The sequence below is a fragment of the Symphalangus syndactylus genome, chromosome 6 (assembly GCF_028878055.3).
Source record: "Symphalangus syndactylus isolate Jambi chromosome 6, NHGRI_mSymSyn1-v2.1_pri, whole genome shotgun sequence".
NCBI lineage: Eukaryota > Metazoa > Chordata > Mammalia > Primates > Hylobatidae > Symphalangus > Symphalangus syndactylus.
Window position 1 is genome coordinate 146,759,142 of NC_072428.2, and position 23,000 is coordinate 146,782,141.

The following is a 23,000-nucleotide window of genomic DNA, read 5'->3' on the forward strand; positions in this document are numbered from 1 at the left end:
CATGAGAAGGATGGATCAGTATGGTATCAAGACCATTCTGTCTTTTCTGGGCCACGTTAATTTGTCACCACGAAGATTAGAAGCACACACTCTTGCTGGCCCCACTTAAAGTCTGCTGTTTATCTTTGGCTCTTATTTGTGCAATAAAGACAACAAATAATCTAAAAAATAGCGTTGGGTGCAGTAGCTCATACCTGTAATCCCAGCACTTTGGGAGGCCAAGGTGGGAAGATCACTTAAGCCCAGGTGTTCAAGACCAGCATAGGCATACATAGGGAGACCTGGTCTCTACCACTAAAAAAAAAAAAAGTAGCCAGGCATGGTGGTGTGTGTCTGTAGTCCCAGCTACTTGGGAGGCTGAGGTGGGAGGATTGCTTGAGCCTGGAATGTAGAGGCTGCAGTGAGCCGTGATGGCACCACCACACTCCAGCCTTGGTGACAGAGACTTTGTCTCAAAATAATAATAAAATAGGGCCCATGTAAATCCTTTTAAACATTTAAATATTCATTTAGATTTAGCAAATGTAACTTTATGAAATAAAAGCCAAATGAAGGTATATGGTGTTAATTTTATTGTTTCTAAACTTAAAATCAGCTTTGAGAAGCAGCAGTAAGTAAAGTGGTGGAGGTCACGCTCTGGAGTCCTCCTCGGCTTTGGTACAAGTAGCTAGCATTGGTCAAGCACTCAAGCCGGGAGACCGGATGGAGTGTCACATCGTTCAGGTGGAGTGATGCTGCTGCCTGTGTCCTGGTGGTAGTGCTGGTAAGAAGTCATCATATTCAAGGAGATTTGCTGATGAATCAGATGTTGGGATGTGCGAGGACAGGAGAAGGTAAGGGGACCACCTGGGTTCTGTTCTGAGAACTAGAAGGATGGAGGTCATGTTGACTAAGCTGGGGAAGGTCCGGGCAGGAGCAGGTGTGGGGAGGGAGACATTCTTATGGAGGCTTAGTGAGGGGCAGTTGAGGATAGGGGCCTCAGGTTAGAGGCAATATCTGGGCTGAGCCATCAGCATTCCCAGGGTCCTTAAGGTCATGAGCCTGAATTAGATCACCCAGGGTATAGGTGTCACTAGAGAAGAGAAGAGATGAAGAACTGAGCCCCAGAGCTCTCCAAGGTTTAGAGTCCAGAGAGTGGAGAATTGACTAATAGAAGTTCAGGAGATGAAGCTGGAAAGGAAGGGAGAAAACCAAAAGAGTGGGATTTCAGGTGCCAAATAAAGACGGTGTTTGAAAGGAAGACAAAGGTGGGTATTGTGTGATAGTACTGTTAGACCAAGTAAGGTTTAGCACTGAGAAGTGGCCGTGTCATTTAGCACTGTGGACAAGTGATTTCTGTGGCGTGGTGAAGGCAAAAACCTCAGCAGATGGGTTGAAAAGAATGTCAGGATTGTCTTCCTAAAGTATCATATTAAAGCTGAAAATACCCACATCATATCACAACAGAAATGTGTACAAATTCATTAGGATACATGTGAAAGAATGTTTATAGCAACACTGTATAGCCCCTAAACTGGAAACTACGCAAATGTCCTTCGAAAGCATAATGATAATAAATAAGTTGTAGGATATTCACAAGACTTACTGAATGAACAAACTACAGCTACTCAAAATGGTATGAGTGAACGGCACAGACCTAACGTTGAGTTGAAGAATCCAGACACACAAAAGTACATTTTGTCAGATTTCATTTATGGAAGTTCAGAAACAAGCAAAGCTCCTTGCAGTTTTTGGAAGGCAGGATCCTGAAGCTCCTGGGAGGGTAACACTGGAAGGGGGCACAGGGGGCTTCCAAGGTGCTAGGCATTTTCTGCGCTGTGGACTAAGTGCTTTTCCATAAGTGTGTTCACTGGGTAAAAATGAATGGAGCCACAGGGTTGTGATTAGGGCACTCTGCAGCAGTAGACTTCAGAGCAGTTACAAGAGGAAGGATTGGAAAAGAATTGGGGGACTGGTTATCAAGAAAACTTGAGCAGCCACTTAAGGGATATGGGACTAGGAAAGCAGTGTTCTAAAGATGGGAGAAATAACAGCATGTGTATTTGCTGCTGGAAATAAGTCATTGGAATTGCTGAGGGAGAGAGGAACTGCACCATGCAAAGTGAGGGTGTGGGGTCTAGTGCTGAAGCAGGGGGCGCCACAGGCTGTGTCCAAGAAGGGGGAGAGGAACACTGTGGGTGCAGCTGCATGAGCTGGGGAGCAGGAGCTCATTCTGACTGTGTCCCACTGTTGCTGCTTTCTGAGTGATGCAGCAGAGGGCAAGGATGGGAAGAGCAATGTTCCCAGACCAGCCACATCTGCATCACCTGGGGACCTGTTAGAAATGCCAATTCTTGGGCTCCACCCCAGACCTTCTGAATCTGGAACTCTAGGGCTAGGGCTCAGCAAGCTGTCTGTTTTGGTTTTTGGTTTGGGGGGGTTTTTGAGACAGAGTCTTGCTCTTGGCATGGCTCACTGCAACCTCTGCCTCCCAAGCAATTCTTGTGCCTCAGCCTCCCAAGTAACTGGGACTACGGACACCCACCACCACGCCCAGCTAATTTTTGTATTTTTTGTAGAGATGGGGTTTCGCCATGTTAGCCAGGCTGGTCTCGAATTCCTGGCCTCAAGTGATCTGCCCGCCTCAGCCTCCCAAAGTGCTGGGATTATGGGTGTGAGCCACAGCACCCAACCAGCAAGCTATGAATAGGTTTAAATTAATAAGTGTGAGTCTGATGCACGCTAAAATTTGAGAATTACTGGATTATGGAAATATAATAGGATTGCCAGTTAGTGTAGGGCTCACTTGACGTTAATATCATTAAGTGAAGTGAGACCAGCCATGTGGATTACTTGTTTTTCTACACCCGTAAACAGCTGTGTGGGTCTGACTAGGATGTAGAGTCAGATTTAACCAGGGGTGGGGTTTTTTGCCAAGTGACTATAATAAAGGGTGAATTGGTTGTAAGTTCAGAGTGGTTACAAGAGCCTACCTTTGAATCTAGGCTGTTCAGAGAGGAAATTAATCCATGGATGGAGATTTGAGGGCAAGGGAAGCTGGACGGGAGAGGAGACCTGTGGAGTCGAGGTCCTTCAGGGAGTCAGTGTAGGGGTGGTTAAAGCTAAGATCAGAGAGGCCTAGTTACCAGTAATGCCACTTGGAGGACAGAGCTGAAGGAATTGGTAGCTAAGGTGGAGTTGAGGGACAGCCAGGATGGTAGAATGACAGTCAACTGTGGGCCACAGATGTCACCAAAAATTATCAGAGTGCGTTGGACTCTCAGGAGCTAAAATCTTTAATTAGGGGGCAGTGACTGAACACGGGAGAGGTAATGGATGCTCAAGCCCAGTGCATGAGATTGAAAGCCAGGGATTTTAGGGGGAGGGAAGGGAAGAAGGATGGTCTGGAAGTGGCAGTAAGGAGCACAGGGGGCCTACCTCCCTTCTGTGCCCAGTGGTTCAGGGGTGCAAAAGAGACCACAGCTACTCACGCAGAGTGCTCTGAGGAACACAGAGCGCTGCAGGGAATGTGGGAAAATGGACTGCTGAGTGTCGCAGCATAGTCAGGAAAAAGTCCTGTCTTAGCTATGAGACCAGGAGCACAAACAACAAAAGGAAAAATGAACTGGACTTAAAAACGTTTGTGCTTCAAAAGACACCATCAAGAAACTGAAAATACAACACACTGAAAGAAGATACTTGCGGCATATATATGAAGGACTCCATGATAAAAATGGGCGAAGGATCCAATTGGACATCTCTCCAGGGACTGGCAGCAAGCAAATGGGCCATTAGCTCATGCAAAGATGGCCAGCATCACTAGTCATCAAGGAAGGGCAAAGCACAGCCACAGGCTGCCGCGCACACCCTTGAGTACGGTGGGAATCAAACCAGGAATCGCAGGGTTGGTGAGGACGTGGAGGAATCAGTCCTCATGCATTGCCAATGGGAATGTAAAACAGTGCAGCCACTTTGGAAAAGTTTAGCAGTTCCTCAAAAGGTTAGTTACCTTTGGACCCAGCAAACATATGTTTACACAAAAAACTTGCACACAAATTCTCAGAACAGCATTATTCATAATAGCTAAAGATGGAAATGACTCAAAGGCCCATCAGCTGACAAATGGGTAAACAGAACACGGTTCATCCATACAGTGGAATGTTACTGGGCCGTAAAAAGGGGTAAAGCACTGATACATGGCACACGTGGATGTGCCTTGAGAATGTTCTGCTCGGTGAAAGAGCGCAGATGCAGAAATCACCAAAGACATGATTCCATTTATATGAAATGTCCAAAACAGGAAAATCTAAAGAGACAGAAGGTGGATGAATGATCGCCAGGGCTGGCAGGAACCAGGAGTGGCAGCTAAGGGATGTGGAGTTTCTTTTTAGAATAATGAAAATCTTCAGAAATTGATTGTGGTGATGGTCGTTCCACTTTATGAATATAATAAAACCTTTGAATGCAAGTTATGTGGGTGATATCCCAGTAAAGCTGTTAAAGGGGAATCATGCGGTAGGTAACGTGGTGACTGAGAGAGCCAGTGTCACAGAAGTCAGAGAAAGCAGTCATAAATCGGAGTTCATGGGTGCTATCGTTCTAAAGCTGGAAGGAATATAGCGATTAGAGCATCAGCTCTTGTTAGGGTGACATAGTACCCGATAGTAACGAAATCTTATCATCGAAGGCATCAGTATCCTCAAATTTCTGAAGAGGTGGCTTGACAGATTTCTAGTCTGATATTTTATTCTCCTATATGGCGAAAGTAGGATTTTGAAACTTGAAAGATGTTTTCTTCTAATTGTTGAAAATAGTTCTTGATTATGTGGGGTACCTTGAGACTGGGCCTGAGTTTTTTTTTTTTTTAATTCCTACTGTCTTTCAGAAGCAGGAGTGTAAAACTGTCCTCAGATGCTCAGATGTTTGCTTCTTGTCAGTAGAAGTGGGAATATGGGTTTGCTACCTTGTTCATGAAGATGTTTTTTATCTTCTAGAAATATTTTGGTGAGCAGGGTCAGGGGTTTCTCTGTTTTGGAGCCTGAACCTGGAAGCCATAGAACTAGAAGTCGAGGAAAAAAAGGAAGGGTCGAGCCAGGTCTGGTGGCTTAAGCCTGTAATCCCAGCACTTTGGGAGGCTGAGGCGGGCGAATCACGAGGTCAGGAGTTCGAGACCAGCATGACCAACATGGTGAAACCCCCTCTCTACTCAAAATACAAAAATAAGCTGGGCGTGGTGGTGGTTGCCTCTAATTCCAGCTACTTGGGAAGCTGAGGCAGGAGAATCGCTTGAAACTGGAAGGCGGAGATTGTGATGAGCCGAGATGGTGCCACTGCACTCCAGCCTGGGCAAAAGAGGGAAACTCCATCTCAAAAAAAAGGGAAGAGTCAACTCTAAGCTGCTCAAAATATATCATACTGTGTCTCGATCACTGGAAGCCACTATGAGGAAAATTGGACAGGAGACGTGCACGTCTCCCCCACGGCCCCTATCCCCCATCCCCTGTACCCTGCAGGGCTTCTGAAGTGAAAGGAGAGTTGGAGACGAGAAGGGCAATCTGTGCAGGCTTTCCTTGTCTTTATGGAGTGCCAGGGTCTCAAGGAAGAAAAAGTACGAGCACTGTGAGGCCTGGGCAGCTCTGCGTGCTAGGGATTTGGGCAGCCTCTGTAGAGAAGTAAGAGTGCAGCACCCATGTCCTGGTGTGGTTCAGGATTTGCAAGGCAGAGTTGCTCTTTTTCTCTGAGTAACAACTAGTGGGCTCTGCTCAGTTATCCATGGTAGACATCTGCTGAATCAGGAGTGAGTTCACTTCAGCTCACGTTTAGAGATTGGCTTTAGGACACCCGCCAGTGGAGTATTAGAGTGAGGCCCACGGCCTGGCCCCTCTCACGGAGCTTGGTGTCCTCCTGCTGCTGTTCCTGCATGTGAGGCGCACGGAACACTGGGACAACACGGATTTTTTAGTGCCAGGGTAGCTGTATAGACCAAGTGTTGGAGGAGTTGACGGTGTAGAAAGCTCTCTGGAATAGGATTGTGAAGATCTAGGACTTGAAATGGGTGTTGACGTATACATAATCTGAAACCCACAATCTGAAAACTCTTAACACAAGAATGAAAGGGTTTTTTTGCAAACAGATTCATGAATGCAGAATTCCAGTATGTAATGTGGTCCCTGACATATAGTTGGCACTTAATAAATGTTTGTTACATGAATGGGCACCGTATGTTGTATTTGGACTCTTGCATTAAAGATGAGGTATGTTGCCGGGTGCAGTGGCTCACACCTGTAATCCCAGCACTTTGGGAGGCCGAGGCGGGTGATCACCAGGTCAGGAGTTCAAGACAATCCTGGCCAACATGGGGAAACCCTGTATCTACTAAAAATACAAAAATTTGCCAGGCATGGTGTGCGTGCTTATAATCCCAGCTGCTCAGGAGGCTGAGGCAGGAGAATCACTTGAACCCAAGAGGTGGAGGTTGCAGTAAGCTGAGATCGTGCCATTCATTGCACTCCAGCCTGGGCGATAGAGCGAAACTCTGTCTCAAAAAAAAAAAGAAAGAAAGATGAGGTATATCTCCTGCCCCCTAGGAGCTTGGAGTTAGTTACACAAGCCCTTGGTCCCAGTGACTGAAGGGACTTCGTTTTTCAATTCCAACTTACTAATTCTGAAGCACAATTATTAAATAGCATGTTGCTATTAGTATACATTCTTATTTTACGTTTCTTTTTTGTTTTTTAAATTATGTGGTTAGTATGATTTGAAATAATTAAAATTATTATCTGCTTGCTCAGTTAGGATGGCTTTAAAGCAAGACATCATCTCTTATATAGTTTTTAGATTAAGTTATAAATGTTCACTTTAGAGCTGCCTAAAGATTGATAGAGATGCATTTGAAAAGCATTATTTTTTTTATTGATTCTTAATGTACTAAATTACTGAAGTTATTTGGTGGCAAACAGAAATGGCCTGTGATGTGGTTCACATTTATTCTCCTGATAGAGCCACAATTTGCATTAATTGCGTCGCGACTGCACTCACTTATATTAAAAGGCTTCTACTATAATTAATCCTTTTTATTTCAAATCATTTTGGCACAATTTCTAGCTATAAACATTCATAAAAGACAGACAGTTGAAAAATTCGTTACAGGTTTTTTCCATATACCTATTGCTATTTTTTTCATGACAAGTAGTTATTGATATGCTTCTAGGAACAAGTGTGGTACAGCTGGCTGAGAAGGCCAATGTGAAAAATGCTAAGTGGATTATTTTGCATTTTGGCAGTTTTTGAAGTTGTATAATTAACCTGTGTTTAGAAAATACCTTGATTTATGCTTACATTTGTATCTCAGTTGCATACATTATGGAAATTTAATTTATAATCCATTTAGCTGATGCAATCATAGTTTTTAGTGCCATCATTTATTAGTGCTTGTATATTAAATGCGCTGAAGGTTTAAACCTGCCTTATATAAAAAATTATACCTATGCATTTACATTTTATGAGTCACAGTGAGATTTCTGTTTAAAATTCAGTAGTTCTGATATATTTAACTAGTTTCACTGGTTTATTGTTACTAATGCAGAAATGGCAAACAGTGACCTTATATATTGAACATCAAATGATTTACACTTCCAGTTTACTTTTAAAGTCCACTGTACAAATGAGGGCTTTTCTTCAGCACCTGGAATCAATCATGTAGTTTTATGCAGAATGTTCCCCTTGGCTTTGAACTCGTCATTCATTTCGAAGTGATGCCATTTATCAGTGTTCCAGGTTAATAGTATTAACCATCCTTGACTTTAAACAAACTGTGACTTTTCAACACAACTTTCTTTACATTATCAGGAGATGATGACTATGTGCCTGTTGCCATTTTATTCATTCTCTCATTAAGAAACCCTTTTTTGCTATCTTTTCAAAATTAATTGGGTAATCACTAGTCCTCAAATCAGAAATAAAAACACAAAGACATAATACTTTGGTTTACCTGGCAGAGGCCAGCCGCAGTCTTCCTGGAGGGGATGTTATGCCGGCTCTAGTTATCAGACATGTGCCTGAGCTCCTTAAAAACAGCATTCTTTGGTCAGGAGTTCGAGACCAGCCTGGCCAATATGGTGAAACTCCGTCTCCACTAAAAATACAAAAATTAGCTGGGCGTGGTGGCGCACGTCTGTAGTCCCAGCTACTCAGGAAACTGAGACAGGAGAATCGCTTGAACTCGGGAGGCGGAGGCTGCAGTGAGCTGAGATCGTGCCACTGCACACTCCAGCCTGGGCAACAGAGGGAGACTCCGTCTCAAAAAAAAGAAAACAGCATTCTTCACAATGTCTGTCATTTTCTGAAACAAAAGGCAGTGGCACTCTAGATGTTTGCTTTTGGGAAAACCTCAACAGCTATTTTCTCATTTCCTCCAGTCATATCAGTGGATGAGTCCTTAAAATGTGAATCTCAAGGGGTGTCTGAGCATGCCCTGTTGGAGTGTGTAAGTTCTGGAGTACTTATTTAAGGATGCGAATTTTATGCCATACGAAGTAGATTATTACTAAATACGGTAACTGGCTGGAAGCTATGACTAAGCAAAGGACTCACTCCCCACAGGAGCAATGGCTTACAGTTGAAACGTTTCTCCTTTGCTGGAAGCTTGCAGAAGCACAGTCCCAGCTCTCTGGAAACTACTTACTCCCATGTTACTAATTCACGCAGATCTCTAATATTTACAGTGCATGATATGGTTGGGTGATGGCCTCTAGGTTGGAAGGGTGACTTCTGAGTTGACTGTTTCATGGATGAATGACTACCCCATGAAGTTTTGTTTTGATTTTGGTATTCCCTGGGTAGCACGATAGCACTCGAATCTTAAAACAGTAGGATAAAGAGGGTCTGGGTCTATCACAGCATCTCCTGCAGTACAGCTCATAATAGTCATTTGCAAGGATGGTTAGTCCAGCCTTCATCTTCGCTCTCTCTGTCCTTCCTGCCTTCCCTCATTCTCGGGCAAAAATTCCAGTGCTGCACCTCCAGACAGTAGGAAGGCCCGTGACTGCCTCTGTTGAGAGGGTTTCTTTCTCTAATACTAGGCCACCTGTTCTCCACACCCCCTGGGGGTAGACTACCTCTGTTTGACCTGGGAAAATAGGATCACTGTAAATACACATCTCTCTGAAGACTGGATGTTCTCTTTTTTTGAGACGGAGTTTTTGCTCTTGTTGCCCAGACTGGAGTGCAGTGGCACAATCTCGGCTCACTGCAACCTCCAGCTCCTGGGTTCAAGCGATTCTCCTGCCCCAGCCTCCCGAGTAGCTGGGATTATAGGCATGTGCCACTACACCTGGCTAATTTTTTTTTATTTAGTAGAGACGGGGTTTCACCATGTCGGTTGGTCTGGAACTCCTGACCTCAGGTGATCCAGCCGCCTCAGCCTCCCAAAGTGCTGGGATTACAGGCGTGAGCCACCGCACCCAGCCTGACTGGATATATTCTAACAAAAATGGCTTTTGTAGAGGAAATTGAGATTTCTTGTTTACTTCCATTCCTTTACCTTAAGTTAAAAAATTGTCCAGATAGACCACATGGAAACAAGATAACTAATGTCTAACCGCATGCCTAGCACAGTGCCTGGCACCTAGTACCTAGTAAGTGCTCAAGGAATGGTAACTGTTGTCTCTATTGTCTTTATTAGAAAACTTTTGGCCGGGCGGGGTGGCCCACGCCTATAATCCCAGCATTCTGGGAGGCCGAAGTGGGCGGATCACCTGAGCTCGGGAGTTTGGGACAAGCCTGGCCAATATGGCAAAACCCCGTCTCTACTAAGTATACAAAAATTAGCTGGGCATGGTGGTGGGTGCCTGTAATCCCAGCTACTGGGGAGGCTGAGGCAGGAGAATCCCTTGAACCTGGGAGGCGGAGGTTGCAGTGAGCCAAGATCGCACCATTGCACTCCAGCCTGCGCAACAGAGCAAGACTCTGTTTCCAAAAAAAAAAGAGCATAAGCAATATTTCTTGACATGTGAAAATCAAATGAAACCCAAATTTGGAACATAGCCACCCTCACTCATTGACACATTGTCCGTGGCTGCTTTTGTGCTGCAGGGCAGAGTGGCATATGCGGTTATGAACTGGGACCCCGAAAACTGTGCTCAAATCCTAATACCCCATCCTGTTAGCATGGCCTTGTTTGGAAATAGGGTCTTTGTGAAGTTTAGGTGAGGTCATCTCATCTTAACCCTCCTCAAGTTAAGATGAGGTCATAGTAAATTAGAGTGGGTCCCGAAATGCAGTCGCTAGTGTCTTGATAAGAGAAAGAAGAGATTCAGACCCAGAGAGCACACAGGGAAGATATCTGTGAGAAGAGACAGGAGAGGGGGTGAGGGAGCCACAAGCCAGAGCCCACCGAGGGTTACCCTGAGACACCAGGAGCTGGAGACGCAGTGAGGACTCCTCCCCTGGGTCTTGGCTCTGTGGCCTGTGGAGCTGCGAGGCCGTGAGTTCGTGTGGTTTTCAGTCTTGCGGTGTGTGATCATTTGCCGTAGCCACCTCGGGAGACTAACAACCCTGCAGTTGCTGAAGGATTCACCATCCTTCTCTTGAGGAGAAGCATTTGCTGGCTTCTGTCTCACAGGAAGGATCTGGCTCTTCATAATTCCACGATTTCGCCCCAGGTGGTCTGTTTCAGAGTTCTCCGAATGCTGAGTGCATGCATTGAATGCCTGCACGGGAGCCTGGAACATGGTACTTGCCCACTGAATATCAGCTTCCACCTTCGGTACTATGAGGAGAAAATACCTGCTCTCTTAGGATTGGGTTTAATATCAAGTTGAGCATATGGCTCTGTGTTTGTAGAAGGCTTGTCTGTTCGATGCTAACGTTGACTGTTCTCTTTTGAAGGCTCTCTATGAGAACATGCTGGTGGAGCTGCCCTTTGCGGGCTTCTTTCTTTCCAAGTTGCTTGGAACCAGTGCCGATGTGGACATTCACCACCTCGCCTCCCTAGACCCTGAGGTGTATAAGAATTTGCTCTTTCTGAAGAGCTACGAAGACGATGTGGAGGAGCTTGGGCTGAACTTCACTGTGGTGAACAATGACCTGGGAGAGGCGCAGGTGAGGGGTCAGGAGGAGGATTCACACATCTCTATAGCAAGTAGCAGCATCTCCTTTTGTCTGGAAGTCCATTTGTGTTACAGTGTTTGACTTCTGCACGTTTTAGTTAGAATGACTGTGGCTGCGAGTTAGACGTCGAAGCATGTAGCTCCGAAGCACCTTAGCCTTGGCCTCTGAGCTGAGTGCAGTTCCTGCTCCCATGCATGAGGCCCGTTCCTGCCCGGCAGTCCCTCCTGCGGAGCTCCACTCTTGAGGCTGTGGCCCAGGATTGCTGCTTGTCTGGCTCTTCCCAGTGCTGGGGGTGGCCGTTCAGCAGCTTCCCGGCAGGACCCCTTGCTTAGTCCTCACTCCTTGTCCACTCAGAGCCACCTCAGCTGCTCCAGCACTGTCTAGGGGGTGTGTTCATTACCCATCTGGTTACTGTTGTTACTTACATCCTTTTTAAGAAATAAAGAAGAAAGGTCTGTATTAGAGATTCAAACTGATTTTCTTTTTTTTTTTTTTATTTATTTGAGACGGAGTCTCGCTCTGTCGCCCAGGCTGGAGTGCAGTGGTGCAATCTCGGCTCACTGCAAGCTCCACCTCCCAGGTTCACGCCATTCTCCTGCCTCAGCCTCTCCGAGTAGCTGGGACTACAGGCGCCCGCCACCACGCCCGGCTAATTTTTTGTATTTTTTTTTAGTAGAGACGGAGTTTCACCGTGGTCTCGATCTCCTGACCTCGTGATCCACCTGCCTCGGCCTCCCAAAGTGCTGGGATTACAAGCGTGAGCCACCGTGCCCGGCCTAAACTGATTTTCTTAATAACAGCTTTATCAACATGTAACTCACATACCATAAAATCTGCCCTTTTTAGTACATGATTCAGTGGTTTTTAGTATATTCATAGAGGTGTGCAGCCATCGTCACCCCAGCCAATGTTAACACATTTTCCTTGCTCTACAGAGCAACCGTGCACCCATTAGCAGGCTCCCCCACCCCATGCAGGCAGCCACCAGTCCACTCTGTCTCTGCATGGGGCTGCTGTGGACACTTCACATCGATGGAGTCTTTTTTTTTTTTTTGAGATGGAGTTTCACTCTTGTTGCCCAGGCTGGAGTGCAGTGGCGTGATCTCGTCTCACCACAACCTCCACCTCCTGGGTTCAAGTGATTCTCCTGCTGCAGCCTCCCGAGTAGCTGGGATTACAATGCGCCACCACGCCCAGCTAATTTTGTATTTTTAGTAGAGATGGGATTTCTCCGTTGTTGGTCAGGCTGGTCTCGAACTCCTGACCTCAGGTGATCCGCCCGCCTCGGCCTCCCAAAGTGCTGGGATTACAGGCGTGAGCCACCACAGCCGGCCCGACAGAGCCTTTTACGTGGTCTTCCTTCACTTGTAGTTGCATGGACCAGGACTTCATTCCTTTTCTGGCCAAATAATATTCCATTATATGGATATACCACAAGGTCTTTACTGGTTGATGGACATTTGGGTTGTTCCTATGTTTGGGCTATTAAGAATATTACTGTTATAAACATCCACGTACAGCATACTAAAATAATTATTCATGAGTTAGTAACACCTGGGATTTGTTTCAAATACACTCTGAACATCCGTAATCTGAAAATCCAAAATGTTCCAAAATCCAAAACTTTCTGAGTGCCAACATGAAGCTCAAAGGAAATGCTGATTGGACCGTTTCAGGTTTTTGGATTAAGGACTCTTACTGATAAGTATAATGCAAATATTCCAAAATTTGAGGGGAAAAAAATCGAAATCCAAACACTTCTGGCCCAAGTATTTCACTCAGATAAGGGATACTGACCCTTTGTGGTGAGAACAGGGGCAGGAAGTGGGGCTATCAGTGCCAGAGACTGGCCGGGAGGTGTGATGCCTGATGAACTGGCTGTGTGGGGTTGGGAGCTCATACACTGTTCTGTCTACTTTAGCGTATGGGGTTTTTTTGTTGTTGTTTTATTGTTTTGAGACAGGGTCTCACTCTGTCACCCAGGCTGGAGGAGTGTAGTGATGCAATCTCAGCTCACTGCACCCGCAGCCTCCTGAGTAGCTGGGATTACAGGTGTGCACCACCAAACCTGGCTAATTTTTGTGTTTTTTGTAGAGACAATGTTGCCCTGTGTTACCCAGCTTGATCTCAAATTCCTGAGCTCAAGCGATCCTCCTGCCTCAGCCTCCCAAAGTGCTGGGATTACAGGCATGAGCCACCATTCCTGGCTAATTTTTGTATTTTTTGTAGATATGGGTGTCTCCCTATGTTGCCCAGGTTGGTCTCAAACTCCTAGGCTCAAGTGATCCTCCTGCCTCAGCCTCCCAAAGTGCTGGGATTACAGATGCAAGCCACTGTGCCTGTCCAAGAGCCATATTTTATTTGGTTACAACTTATTTAGTTGCTTTTGTTTCTGCATATTTTTCCATACCATAGAGCTGAATTTTCACCAATGCAAAATTTAGATGATTTGGGCGGGGGCGCTGTTACTGTCATTAGGAAGTGCTCGACATCCAGTGACGTTGCTTGCTGCTGTGGCCTTGCACCACCTAGTGGCCTGATTTCTAAATGGCATAAAAGCCTTCGGACGGTGAGTGTTGTAGTGACCTGCCTGAGGCCTTCGCTAATGCGAGTATTTCCCATTTTTCCTTCTGAAATAAATGTTAATAGTGAAACGTCGCATATGCAAGAATTCCATTAAAGCACTGCCGATAATACTGGACTCTGTTAAAAGCAAAAGTGTGAAGTTAAGATGTTCCAATTCTTCATAGAAATTCCCACTGAGTTAAAAAATTATAGATAATGTATGAGAATAATTATACTAAAGAGCCTAATGAGAAAAATTAAGAAATTCACTAGTGAAGCACCTAACTTAGAGGGAGATCTTAAGGATTTCTGTAGAAATAAATAGGTAGTCCTCCATACAAGTTTTTAAGTTTATAGAGTATGATTTAAAGACTTGTAATATGCAGATACTTTATTGTGTCAGCAGGTTATGTTAATCTCCCTTTTAAAATGTGGTGCTGCTCTCAAATTTGTTTTCTTCAGTGTAATCAATTTGGCTGTTAATCTGTTTAATAGTGACCATGAAATTTTAGACGACTAATTTACATAGAACGCTTTCTAGCAGAAAATGTTAAGGGTTTAAGAAGGACCCACAAATAATCATCTGTTAGGTAGAAAAGATTGGACTTGAGTCACGACACCTTGGTTCAGGTCCTGGTTTGGCCGCTTTTCTGTGAGGCTTAAGGAAGTCACAAGACCCCTTCCCCATCTCGGACGGGGGTGTGAGTGCCGGAGGATGAAATGAGCTGATGGAAGTAGGTCATGTACGGTGGTGTCTTGTGGGGCTTTATGGATTCCAAGTGAAAATAGACCTTCTGGAGCAGAGAGGACAGCTCTTGGTATCTTGCTGTCCTGAGAGCTGCTCCAGTTAAATATATTTGTATTTAGAGGAAATTTTAAATATGTCCCTCAAATTTGAAATTTAGCACTTATGTGACATGATTTTTAAGTACACATAGTTGTTTAGGCTTAGCCTGAGAGAGAATTTTAAATTTAAAGTAGTGTAACCATTTAAAAGTTATTAGAGGGGCTGGGCGCAGTCGCTCACGGCTGTAATCCCAGCACTTTGGGAGGCCAAGGCAGGCAGATCATTTGAGGTCAGGAGTTCAGACCAGCCTGGCCAACATGGTGAAACCCTGTCTCTACTAAAAATACAAAAAAATGAGCCGGGCATGGTAATGTGCACCTGTAATCACAGCTACTCGGGAGGCTGAGGCACAAGAATCGCTTGAACCCAGATGGCGGAGGTTGCACTGAGCCAAGATTGCTCCACTGCACTCCAGGCTGGGTGACAGAGTGAGACCTTGTGTCAAAAAGAAAAAAAAAAGTTATAGAAATGTCAGTTTTTTCTGATCAGGCAAGGTAATTGGGAGCCTTGGAAGTTCCTTTAACTGATAACTTCACTGGTCCTTCGTCTTCCAAATCATACAAGTACATCATCATTTATTACCTGCCTCTAATCCATTTAAAGGAAGGGGTGGTATTTTATATATTGAAATATAATAGCTAGCCTCCTGAGGCTTGGTTAACAGATGGACTGTCAGCTGCGTAGAAGCAAAGGAATTAAGGTAATGAACACAATCTTTAATCAGAATGAAGACAATGGAGTTGAAAGCCCATTCTTAGCTTGATGGTTCCAAACCTTAGGAAGTGAATTAGTGAGAATAATTGAATCATCATTTAAAATGTGAAACGTTAAAAGAAGCAGATCTGGTAAGTTGAACGTTCAAGTTCAATTTGAACATTCTATATAAAATGAGAACCAGCAGACGACTCTCCTGTAACCATCAGCTGTAGGATGACTTAAGTCAGGCTCTCTAGCAGATTTGTGAAACAGTCTTTCTGTAAATGGTAAGGGACTGGGACATCAGTGCCATTGCCCAGAGGCAGCAGTCTTGTCTGTTACTCTGGGAATATTAAAGCTACCAGGAAAACTGAAGGCTGTGAAAAGAAAAGAATGGAAAGGTAGGGAAGTTGAAATGTCTTTGTTCATTTATTTTGGGCTTATTTTATATTTTCTTTGTCCACAGTATAGGTTGCCCTCATCTAACCCCAGGAATGCAGTTAGGGTGTTTTTGTTGTTTTTTTGTTTTGTTTTAGAAATACAGGTGGGGGTCTTGCTTTATCTCAAACTCCTGGGCTTAAGGGATCCTCCTGCCTTGGCCTCCCACAGTGCTGGGATTAGAGGCGTGAGCCACTATACCCGGCCTGTTTTTTGGTTTTCTTAATAAATACTTTTTAAAAAATTTTTTATTTAAAAAACACTCTTTATAAATTATGATTACATGTTTATATTGTATTTTTCTCATGTACTGTTTTGTATTTATGAATTCATATAATCACATACAATCGTATAATCACAGCAATTCCAAGTCAGACAAACAAATATCACCATTTTATTAATGGCCAAAAGTTTCCAGGTGTAAAGTGACTTGTCTGTCATACAAATGAGGGACAGTAAGATCCAGGTCTGTGTTTCCGCTATGTTGCTTTTCTCATGAGCTCTCTTGTGGTGTTGATGGGAGCCCCACGTTATACCTGCAACTTCTGTGAGTGTAGCCATGTACTAATAAAAAGTGTTCTTACTTACTCTGTTTATATACATAAGAAATTGGCCGATCTATTATGACTGATCGTTACCACCACCCTTTGCATCGTAATTGAAGTGCTTTATAGTAATGGCGTTGTGGAAGCACACAGGTAAGTGTGTGCTGCTTATATGGATGAAAATGAGAAATCACTTTACTACAGCCTTTGCGTTTCCTCCAGAATGAGTCGCTTTTTCCCTTCTGACTTAACGGTGATTGTTTGCTTCATATCTTTGCCCTCTGTGATTTCTCATTTTTGTTTAAATAAAATTGCCATGGCGACATTGCTGCACAATTCCCTAGTGCTTTGGAGGAAACATGGATGGTTAGTGATCTTAAAGACAGAATAAGGTGCTGGGCTTCGGAGACTCTTCTTGGAGGTGCGTCTTTGCATCTGTGCACAATGGTGTGCATACTCGGGTACGGTTTCGTATTTAGATTCTTGTTCACAAAGCATCAAGTCCTATTTCCTTAAAACATTTGTTTCTTGCTTTTTTTTTTTAACCTATTATCATACTTTGAGGATTTTGAGATCCTTACGTTTTGTATTTCCAGGTAGTTGAACTAAAATTCGGTGGGAAAGACATCCCTGTCACCAGCGCCAACCGGATTGCATACATCCACTTGGTGGCGGACTACAGGCTAAACAGGCAGATCCGCCAGCACTGCCTGGCTTTCCGACAGGGCCTTGCCAATGTTGTCAGCCTCGAGTGGCTCCGGATGTTTGATCAGCAAGAAATTCAGGTACCCTATCTGCTGACTTTCTGGGACACGCTTGTCACAGGAAATGAAAAGGCTTTCTTAAAATTTACCTCAAATGTTATCATTTGAACTTTTTTCCTTAGGTATTAATTTCTGGTGCACAAGTTCCCATAAGCCTAGAGGACCTAAAATCCTTTACAAACTATTCAGGTATGTTATCACTACTAGTTATTGTTTCTGAAAATGTTGCAGGGGGTCATATTTCCAAAGTAATTTGTATTTTATTTTATTTTAATTAATTTATTAATTTATTTACTTTCAGAGAGTTTCACTCTTGTTGCCCAGGCTGGAGTGCAGTGGCGCGATCCCAGCTCACTGAAACCTTTGCCTCCTGGGTTCAAGCAATTCTCCTGCCTCAGCCTCCCGAATAGCTGGGATTACAGGCACCTGCCACCAGGCCCAACAAATTTTTGTATTTTGAGTAGAGACAGGGTTTCGCCATGTTGGCCAGGCTGGTTTCAAACTCCTGAGCTCAAGTGATCCAGCTGCCTCAGCGTCCCAAAGTGCTGGGATTACAGGCGTGAGCTACCATGCCTTGGCCTCAAAGTAATTTTTATTGTAATCTTTTGTAGGGGTAATTTATATGGTTCAAAAACCAGATGGCTGAGTGCAGTAGCTCACGCCTGTAATCCCAGCCTTTGGGAGGCCAGGGCAGGTGGATCACTTGAACTCAGGAGTTTGAAACCAGCCTGGGCAATGTGGCGAAATCCCATCTCTACTAAAAATTACCTGGGCGTGGTGGCGTACAACTGCAGTCCCAGCGTGTTGGTGCACACCTGCAGTCCCAGCGTGGTGGCGCACACCTGCAGTCCCAGCGTGGTGGCGCATACACTTGTAGTCACAGCTACTTGGGGTGCTGAGGCAGGAGAATCACTGGAGCTGGGAGACAGACAGAGGTCTTGAGATCTCGGTGAGCCGAGATGATGCCACTGCACTCCAGCCTGGGTGGCAGGAGTGAAACCCTGTCTCTAAATAAATAAATATGTACATAGTACATGCGCAGGAAAAATTAAACAGATGTTTAACATAAGAAGATAGATAAATGGCCATTAAGCAAATAAGCACACGATGCGATGTTCAACACCATTAGTCATTATAGAAAAATGCCACTTAAATCCAAATGAGATAACCCCACATACCCACTAGTTGTCTACTGCGTGCAAGTGAGAGCTTTTTGAGGCAATGGAAATGTTCTAAAACTGGATTGTGCTGATGGTTGCAAAACTCTAAATTTACAAAAGATCATTTTCACATATAACTGTGTGTATCCATGCGTATGTATCTCTTATCTGTAGTTAGTTTGTATTGCCCTACATTTGAAGTCTAATCTTTATGTAAAAGCAAATAATGCCCAAGGTCACGTTGTCCCCATGATCAGGTCATAAGTTTAAGGAAATGAAATCAATCTGACCTTTCCTTTGCCAAGAGATTGTCTTCGGTTGTTTTCTTTACCCATCTGCACTGAGGGCCTGCACCTTTAATAATCTCAGCTATGCCAGTAAATAGGTTTAAAATATTATATTCATTTTGGTGCCAATTAATGCACTTAAGATATTTTATTGGTGTTATTTCGGTAGTATATTAACAATGAGGGAACAATATATAGCAATTATTTTAGGTTTAGGGAGCACTTTACTAGATTAAAAGCTGTAAGTGGTAGATATTACATTTTAGAATAGTGGTCTCATCATATAGTGAGATTGGTTGTTAGCCATGGTATTAATATCGGAATGATAATAAGTTAGAAGGAAAAATGATAAAATTAATTTAGACACCAAATCATGCTGGGAAAACACCCAGCTGTATTAGTACTAGACACCCATTGTCTGTCGTTTTAGATCTGTGGCCACATGCAAACCCCTTCTCTACAGTCTGCTCAGCAGTGGCTTTGAACTGCTAGCACAGTTCTTCAAAATAAGGCTCTTTTGCAGTAGCTTTTGGTGCCCACATTCATCTTTATAGTTACAGGGTGATCCTTAGTCTAGCTTTTTATTTATTTATTTATTATTATTATTATTTTTTTTTTTTTGAGAGGGAGTCTGGCCCTGTCGCCCATGCTGGAGTGCAGTGGCGCAATGTCGGCTCGCTGCAAGCTCCGCCTCCCAGGTTCACGCCATTTTCCTGCCTCAGCCTCCCAAATAGCTGGGACTACAGGTGCCCGCCACCGCGCCCAGCTAATTTTTTTGTATTTTTAGTAGAGATAGGGTTTCACTGTGTTAGCCAAGGTGGTCTCGATCTCCTGACCTTGTGATCTGCCCGCCTCAGCCTCCCAAAGTGCTGGGATTACAGGCGTGAGCCACTGCGCCCGGCCTATTTTTTTTTTTTTTTTTTGAGAGCGAATCTCGCCCTGTCACCCAGGCTGGAGTTCAGTGATGGAATCTCAGCTCACTGCAGCTTCCGCCTTCTGGGTTCAAGCGATTCTCCCACCTCAGCCTCCCAAGAAGCTGAGATTACAGGTGCGTGCCACGACATCCGGCTAATTTTTGTACTTTCGGTAGAGACAAGGTTTCACCATGTTGGCCAGGCTGCTCTCGAACTCCCAACCTCAAGTGATCCGCCAGCCCGGGCCTCCCAAAGTGCTGGGATTACAGATGTGAGCCACTGTGCCTGGCCCTGCTTTGACCCTCCTTAAGTTGCTCTCCCCTTCTTGTACTTTGCCCATCGCCTCCACATAATTGGCGGTGGATGGGGCAGGGGCAGGAGGAGGCAGAGAATTCCACTTTTGCATTTACAATCGGTCCTTCATATCTGTGAGTTCTGTCCACATCCATGGCTTCAACCAATTGCAGATTTTAAATATTTGAGGAAAAAGCAGTGGTTGTGTCTGCACTGAATGTGTGCTAAACAATATAGTGTCACAGCCATTTACATAGCCTCTGCATTAGATTAGATTGTACAAGTGCTCTGGAGATCATGGAAGTACACATGGCGTACACAGGTGATACACAGATGCCACACCGTTTTATGGAAGGGACTTGAGGATCCGTGGGGGTCTGGACCAATCCCTGTGGGTCCTGAAGGGTGGGTATGCTTTGCGCTTCATGAAGCATGTGTTCATCTTGCCGCAGGAGGCTATTCTGCAGACCATCCTGTTATTAAGGTCTTCTGGAGAGTTGTGGAAGGCTTCACTGATGAAGAGAAGCGCAAACTGCTGAAGTTTGTAACAAGCTGCTCTCGACCCCCTCTCTTGGGGTTTAAGGTACACAACTTTCATGGCATTTGTTTTAAAGACCACATCATAATAAGAAAGGCAGCAGAACATTCAGTAGGGTTAAATGAAGTTCTTTTACATACACTTTTGTTTTTATCTTCAGCTAGATTTTTAATTAAGTTCTGGTTATGATGTATATATTTCGGTGCTCGTTTTATTTGGGGTTGCTTTTTTTGTTTGTTCACAATAACCTATTCATGTGATAGTTGTACATTGTGGTTATGATTGCCTGTGAACAAACCCTGCATTTGGAGGGACTGTTTGCAATATTAATAATCAGTCTCATAAGTCCGTAACACGTCTTGGGCTTTTTGCTACTGAACTGAAGCAGGTACAACGTAGAGATGTTGATGGAGTGTATATGCTACTGAGCCTTATTTTACCACTTCTGGAAATTAATGTTGATCTTACGTAATTTGGCTTATTTTTAGCAATCAGAATTGCCTCAGGCAGGTGGATCATTTGAAGTCAGGAGTTCGAGACCAGCCTGGCCAACATGTTGAAACCCTGTCTCTGCTAAAAATACAGAAAAATGAGCCAGGCATGGTGACGTGTGCCTGTAATCCCAGTTACTTGGGAGGCTGAGGCACGAGAATTGCTTGAACCCAGGAGGTAGAGGTTGCAGTGAACCGAGATCGCGCCACTGCACTGCACTCCAGCCTGAGTGACAGAGTGAGACCCTGTCTCCGAAAAAAAAAAATTGCCTCAGGAACGTCTAATCGTAATTCCTGTATTCACTGTAAATTAAAATAAAGCCATATTAACATTTAAAAATACACACAGTGGTATATATATTATAGACTAATATATAAGTAGGTAAGTACTGTATGTGACTTGTGTTTATGAAACTTAATAGGCATTCACTTTCTTTTTTCCTTTTTTTTTTTTTTTTTTAAATAAGATGGGCACTCGCTGTATCACCCAGGCTGGAGTGCAGTGGTGCGATCACGGCTCACTGCAGCCTCAACCACCCAGGCTCAAGCAATCTTCCCACCTCAGCCTCCCAAGCAGCTGGGACTACAGGCGTGTAACACCATGCCTGGCTGATGTTTTGATTTTTTGTGGAGAGGGGTTTCACTGTATTCCCCAGGCTGGCCTCCAACTCCTGGGCCCAAGCAATCCTCTCACTTCAGCCTCCCAAGGTGCTGGGATGACAGGTGTGAGTCACCACACCATGCCCAGCTGGCATTCACCTTCAAATAGCCTTCAATCAGAAAGAGTTCCTGCACACTCATGTAGTCCCAGCTACTCTTGAGGCTGAGGTAGGAGGATTAGTTGAGCCCAGGAGTTTAAGACCAACCTGGGCAATGTAGTAGCGAGATCCTGTCTCAAGGGGGAAAAATGTAATGTTAAGGTTTTTTTGCTTTTGTTGTTGTTGTTTTGTTTGTTTGTTTTTGAGACGGAGTTTTAACTCTCTCACCCAGACTGGAGTGCAGAGGGCAATGGCGCAATCTCCGCTCACTGCAACCTCTGCCTCCCAGGTTCAAGCAATTCTCCTGCCTCAGCCTCCCGAGTAGCTGTGATTACAGGCATACGCCTCCATTTCCCGCTAATTTTTGTATTTTTAGTAGAGACGGGGTTTTACCATGTTGGCCAGGCTGGTCTCAAACTCCTGACCTCAAGTGATCCACCCGCCTTGGCCTCACAAAGTGCTGGGAGTACAGGCATGAGCCATCGTGCCCAGCCCCCCAAGTATTTTTTTATATTTCTGAGTGAAGCTATTCTTTAACTTTTTACTTTGAAACTATTTTAAATGTATAGAAAAGTTGTGAGAATTGACCGAATAACTTCTAAACCCGCACTGACCAATTGTTAACATTTTGCTACGTTTACTTTATCATTCTTTTCATGCGTTTCTTTCTTGAGTCATTTGAGAGCATGAGATCTTCCCTAAATATCTCAGCGCATACTTCCTAAGAATAGAGACAGTTTTTAAATGGCCACAATTAAATTATTACAAGTCAGGAAATTGAACTCTGACATACAGCACTGACCTTATCGAATCCACTGGCTGCAGAGTGTGGCGCTGGGACCAGCAGCTGCAGCATCACTTGAGCACATGTTAAAGATGAACATTTTCAGGCCCCACTCAGACCTGAGTCAGCGCTCAGTGGGAGCGGAGCACCGCAGTCACGTTGTGACCGGCTCTTCAGGGTTAGGCCGGTTGTCCCTTCACGTCCTTCATAGAAGCTGATCCAGGACCACACGTGCATTTAATTGGCGTGCTCTTTAGTTTCCTTTCTTCTGTATCCCCATTTTCAAGGGGTGCAGGCAAGTTATGTTGAGAATGTTCGTCAATGTGGTGTCGCAGCCCCACTCTTGCGAGTGTACAGATGGCAGCATATTTTCACACAGTGTGTTTATGAATGTTCAGAGCAAGTCTTCATAATGGCCAAAAACGAAATAATTCACAGTACATGAACTGCTAGTACATACTACAGATGAAGAGATATTCAGAATTTAAAAGGGATAAATGATATCTACTACACTGTGTATGAACATTGAAAACACCGTGCTATCCCAGCACTTTGGGAGGCCGAGGCGGGCGGATCACGAGGTCAGGAGATCGAGACCACGGTGAAACCCCGTCTCTACTAAAAAAATACAAAAAATTAGCCGGGCGTGGTGGCGGGCGCCTGTAGTCCCAGCTACTCGGAGAGGCTGAGGCAGGAGAATGGCGTGAACCCGGGGGGCGGAGCTTGCAGTGAGCCGAGATTGCGCCACTGCACTCCAGCCTCGGCGACAGAGCCGCCTCAAAAAAAAAAAAACAAAACACCGTGCTATGTGAACGAAGCAAGACACAAGAC

At 44.5% G+C, this 23,000-nt stretch overlaps 1 protein-coding gene across 1 annotated transcript in view; it reads left to right on the top strand.

The window, feature by feature from the left end:
- Positions 1–23,000, top strand: part of UBE3C (ubiquitin protein ligase E3C) — a 135,582-nt gene that overhangs the window by 101,932 nt on the left and 10,650 nt on the right. Inside the window, exons 19-22 of the mRNA XM_055269810.1 lie at positions 10,867–11,079; positions 16,776–16,964; positions 17,066–17,132; positions 20,051–20,181. Of these exons, the coding sequence (XP_055125785.1) occupies positions 10,867–11,079; positions 16,776–16,964; positions 17,066–17,132; positions 20,051–20,181 (600 nt within the window). The remainder of the gene's footprint in view (positions 1–10,866; positions 11,080–16,775; positions 16,965–17,065; positions 17,133–20,050; positions 20,182–23,000) is intronic.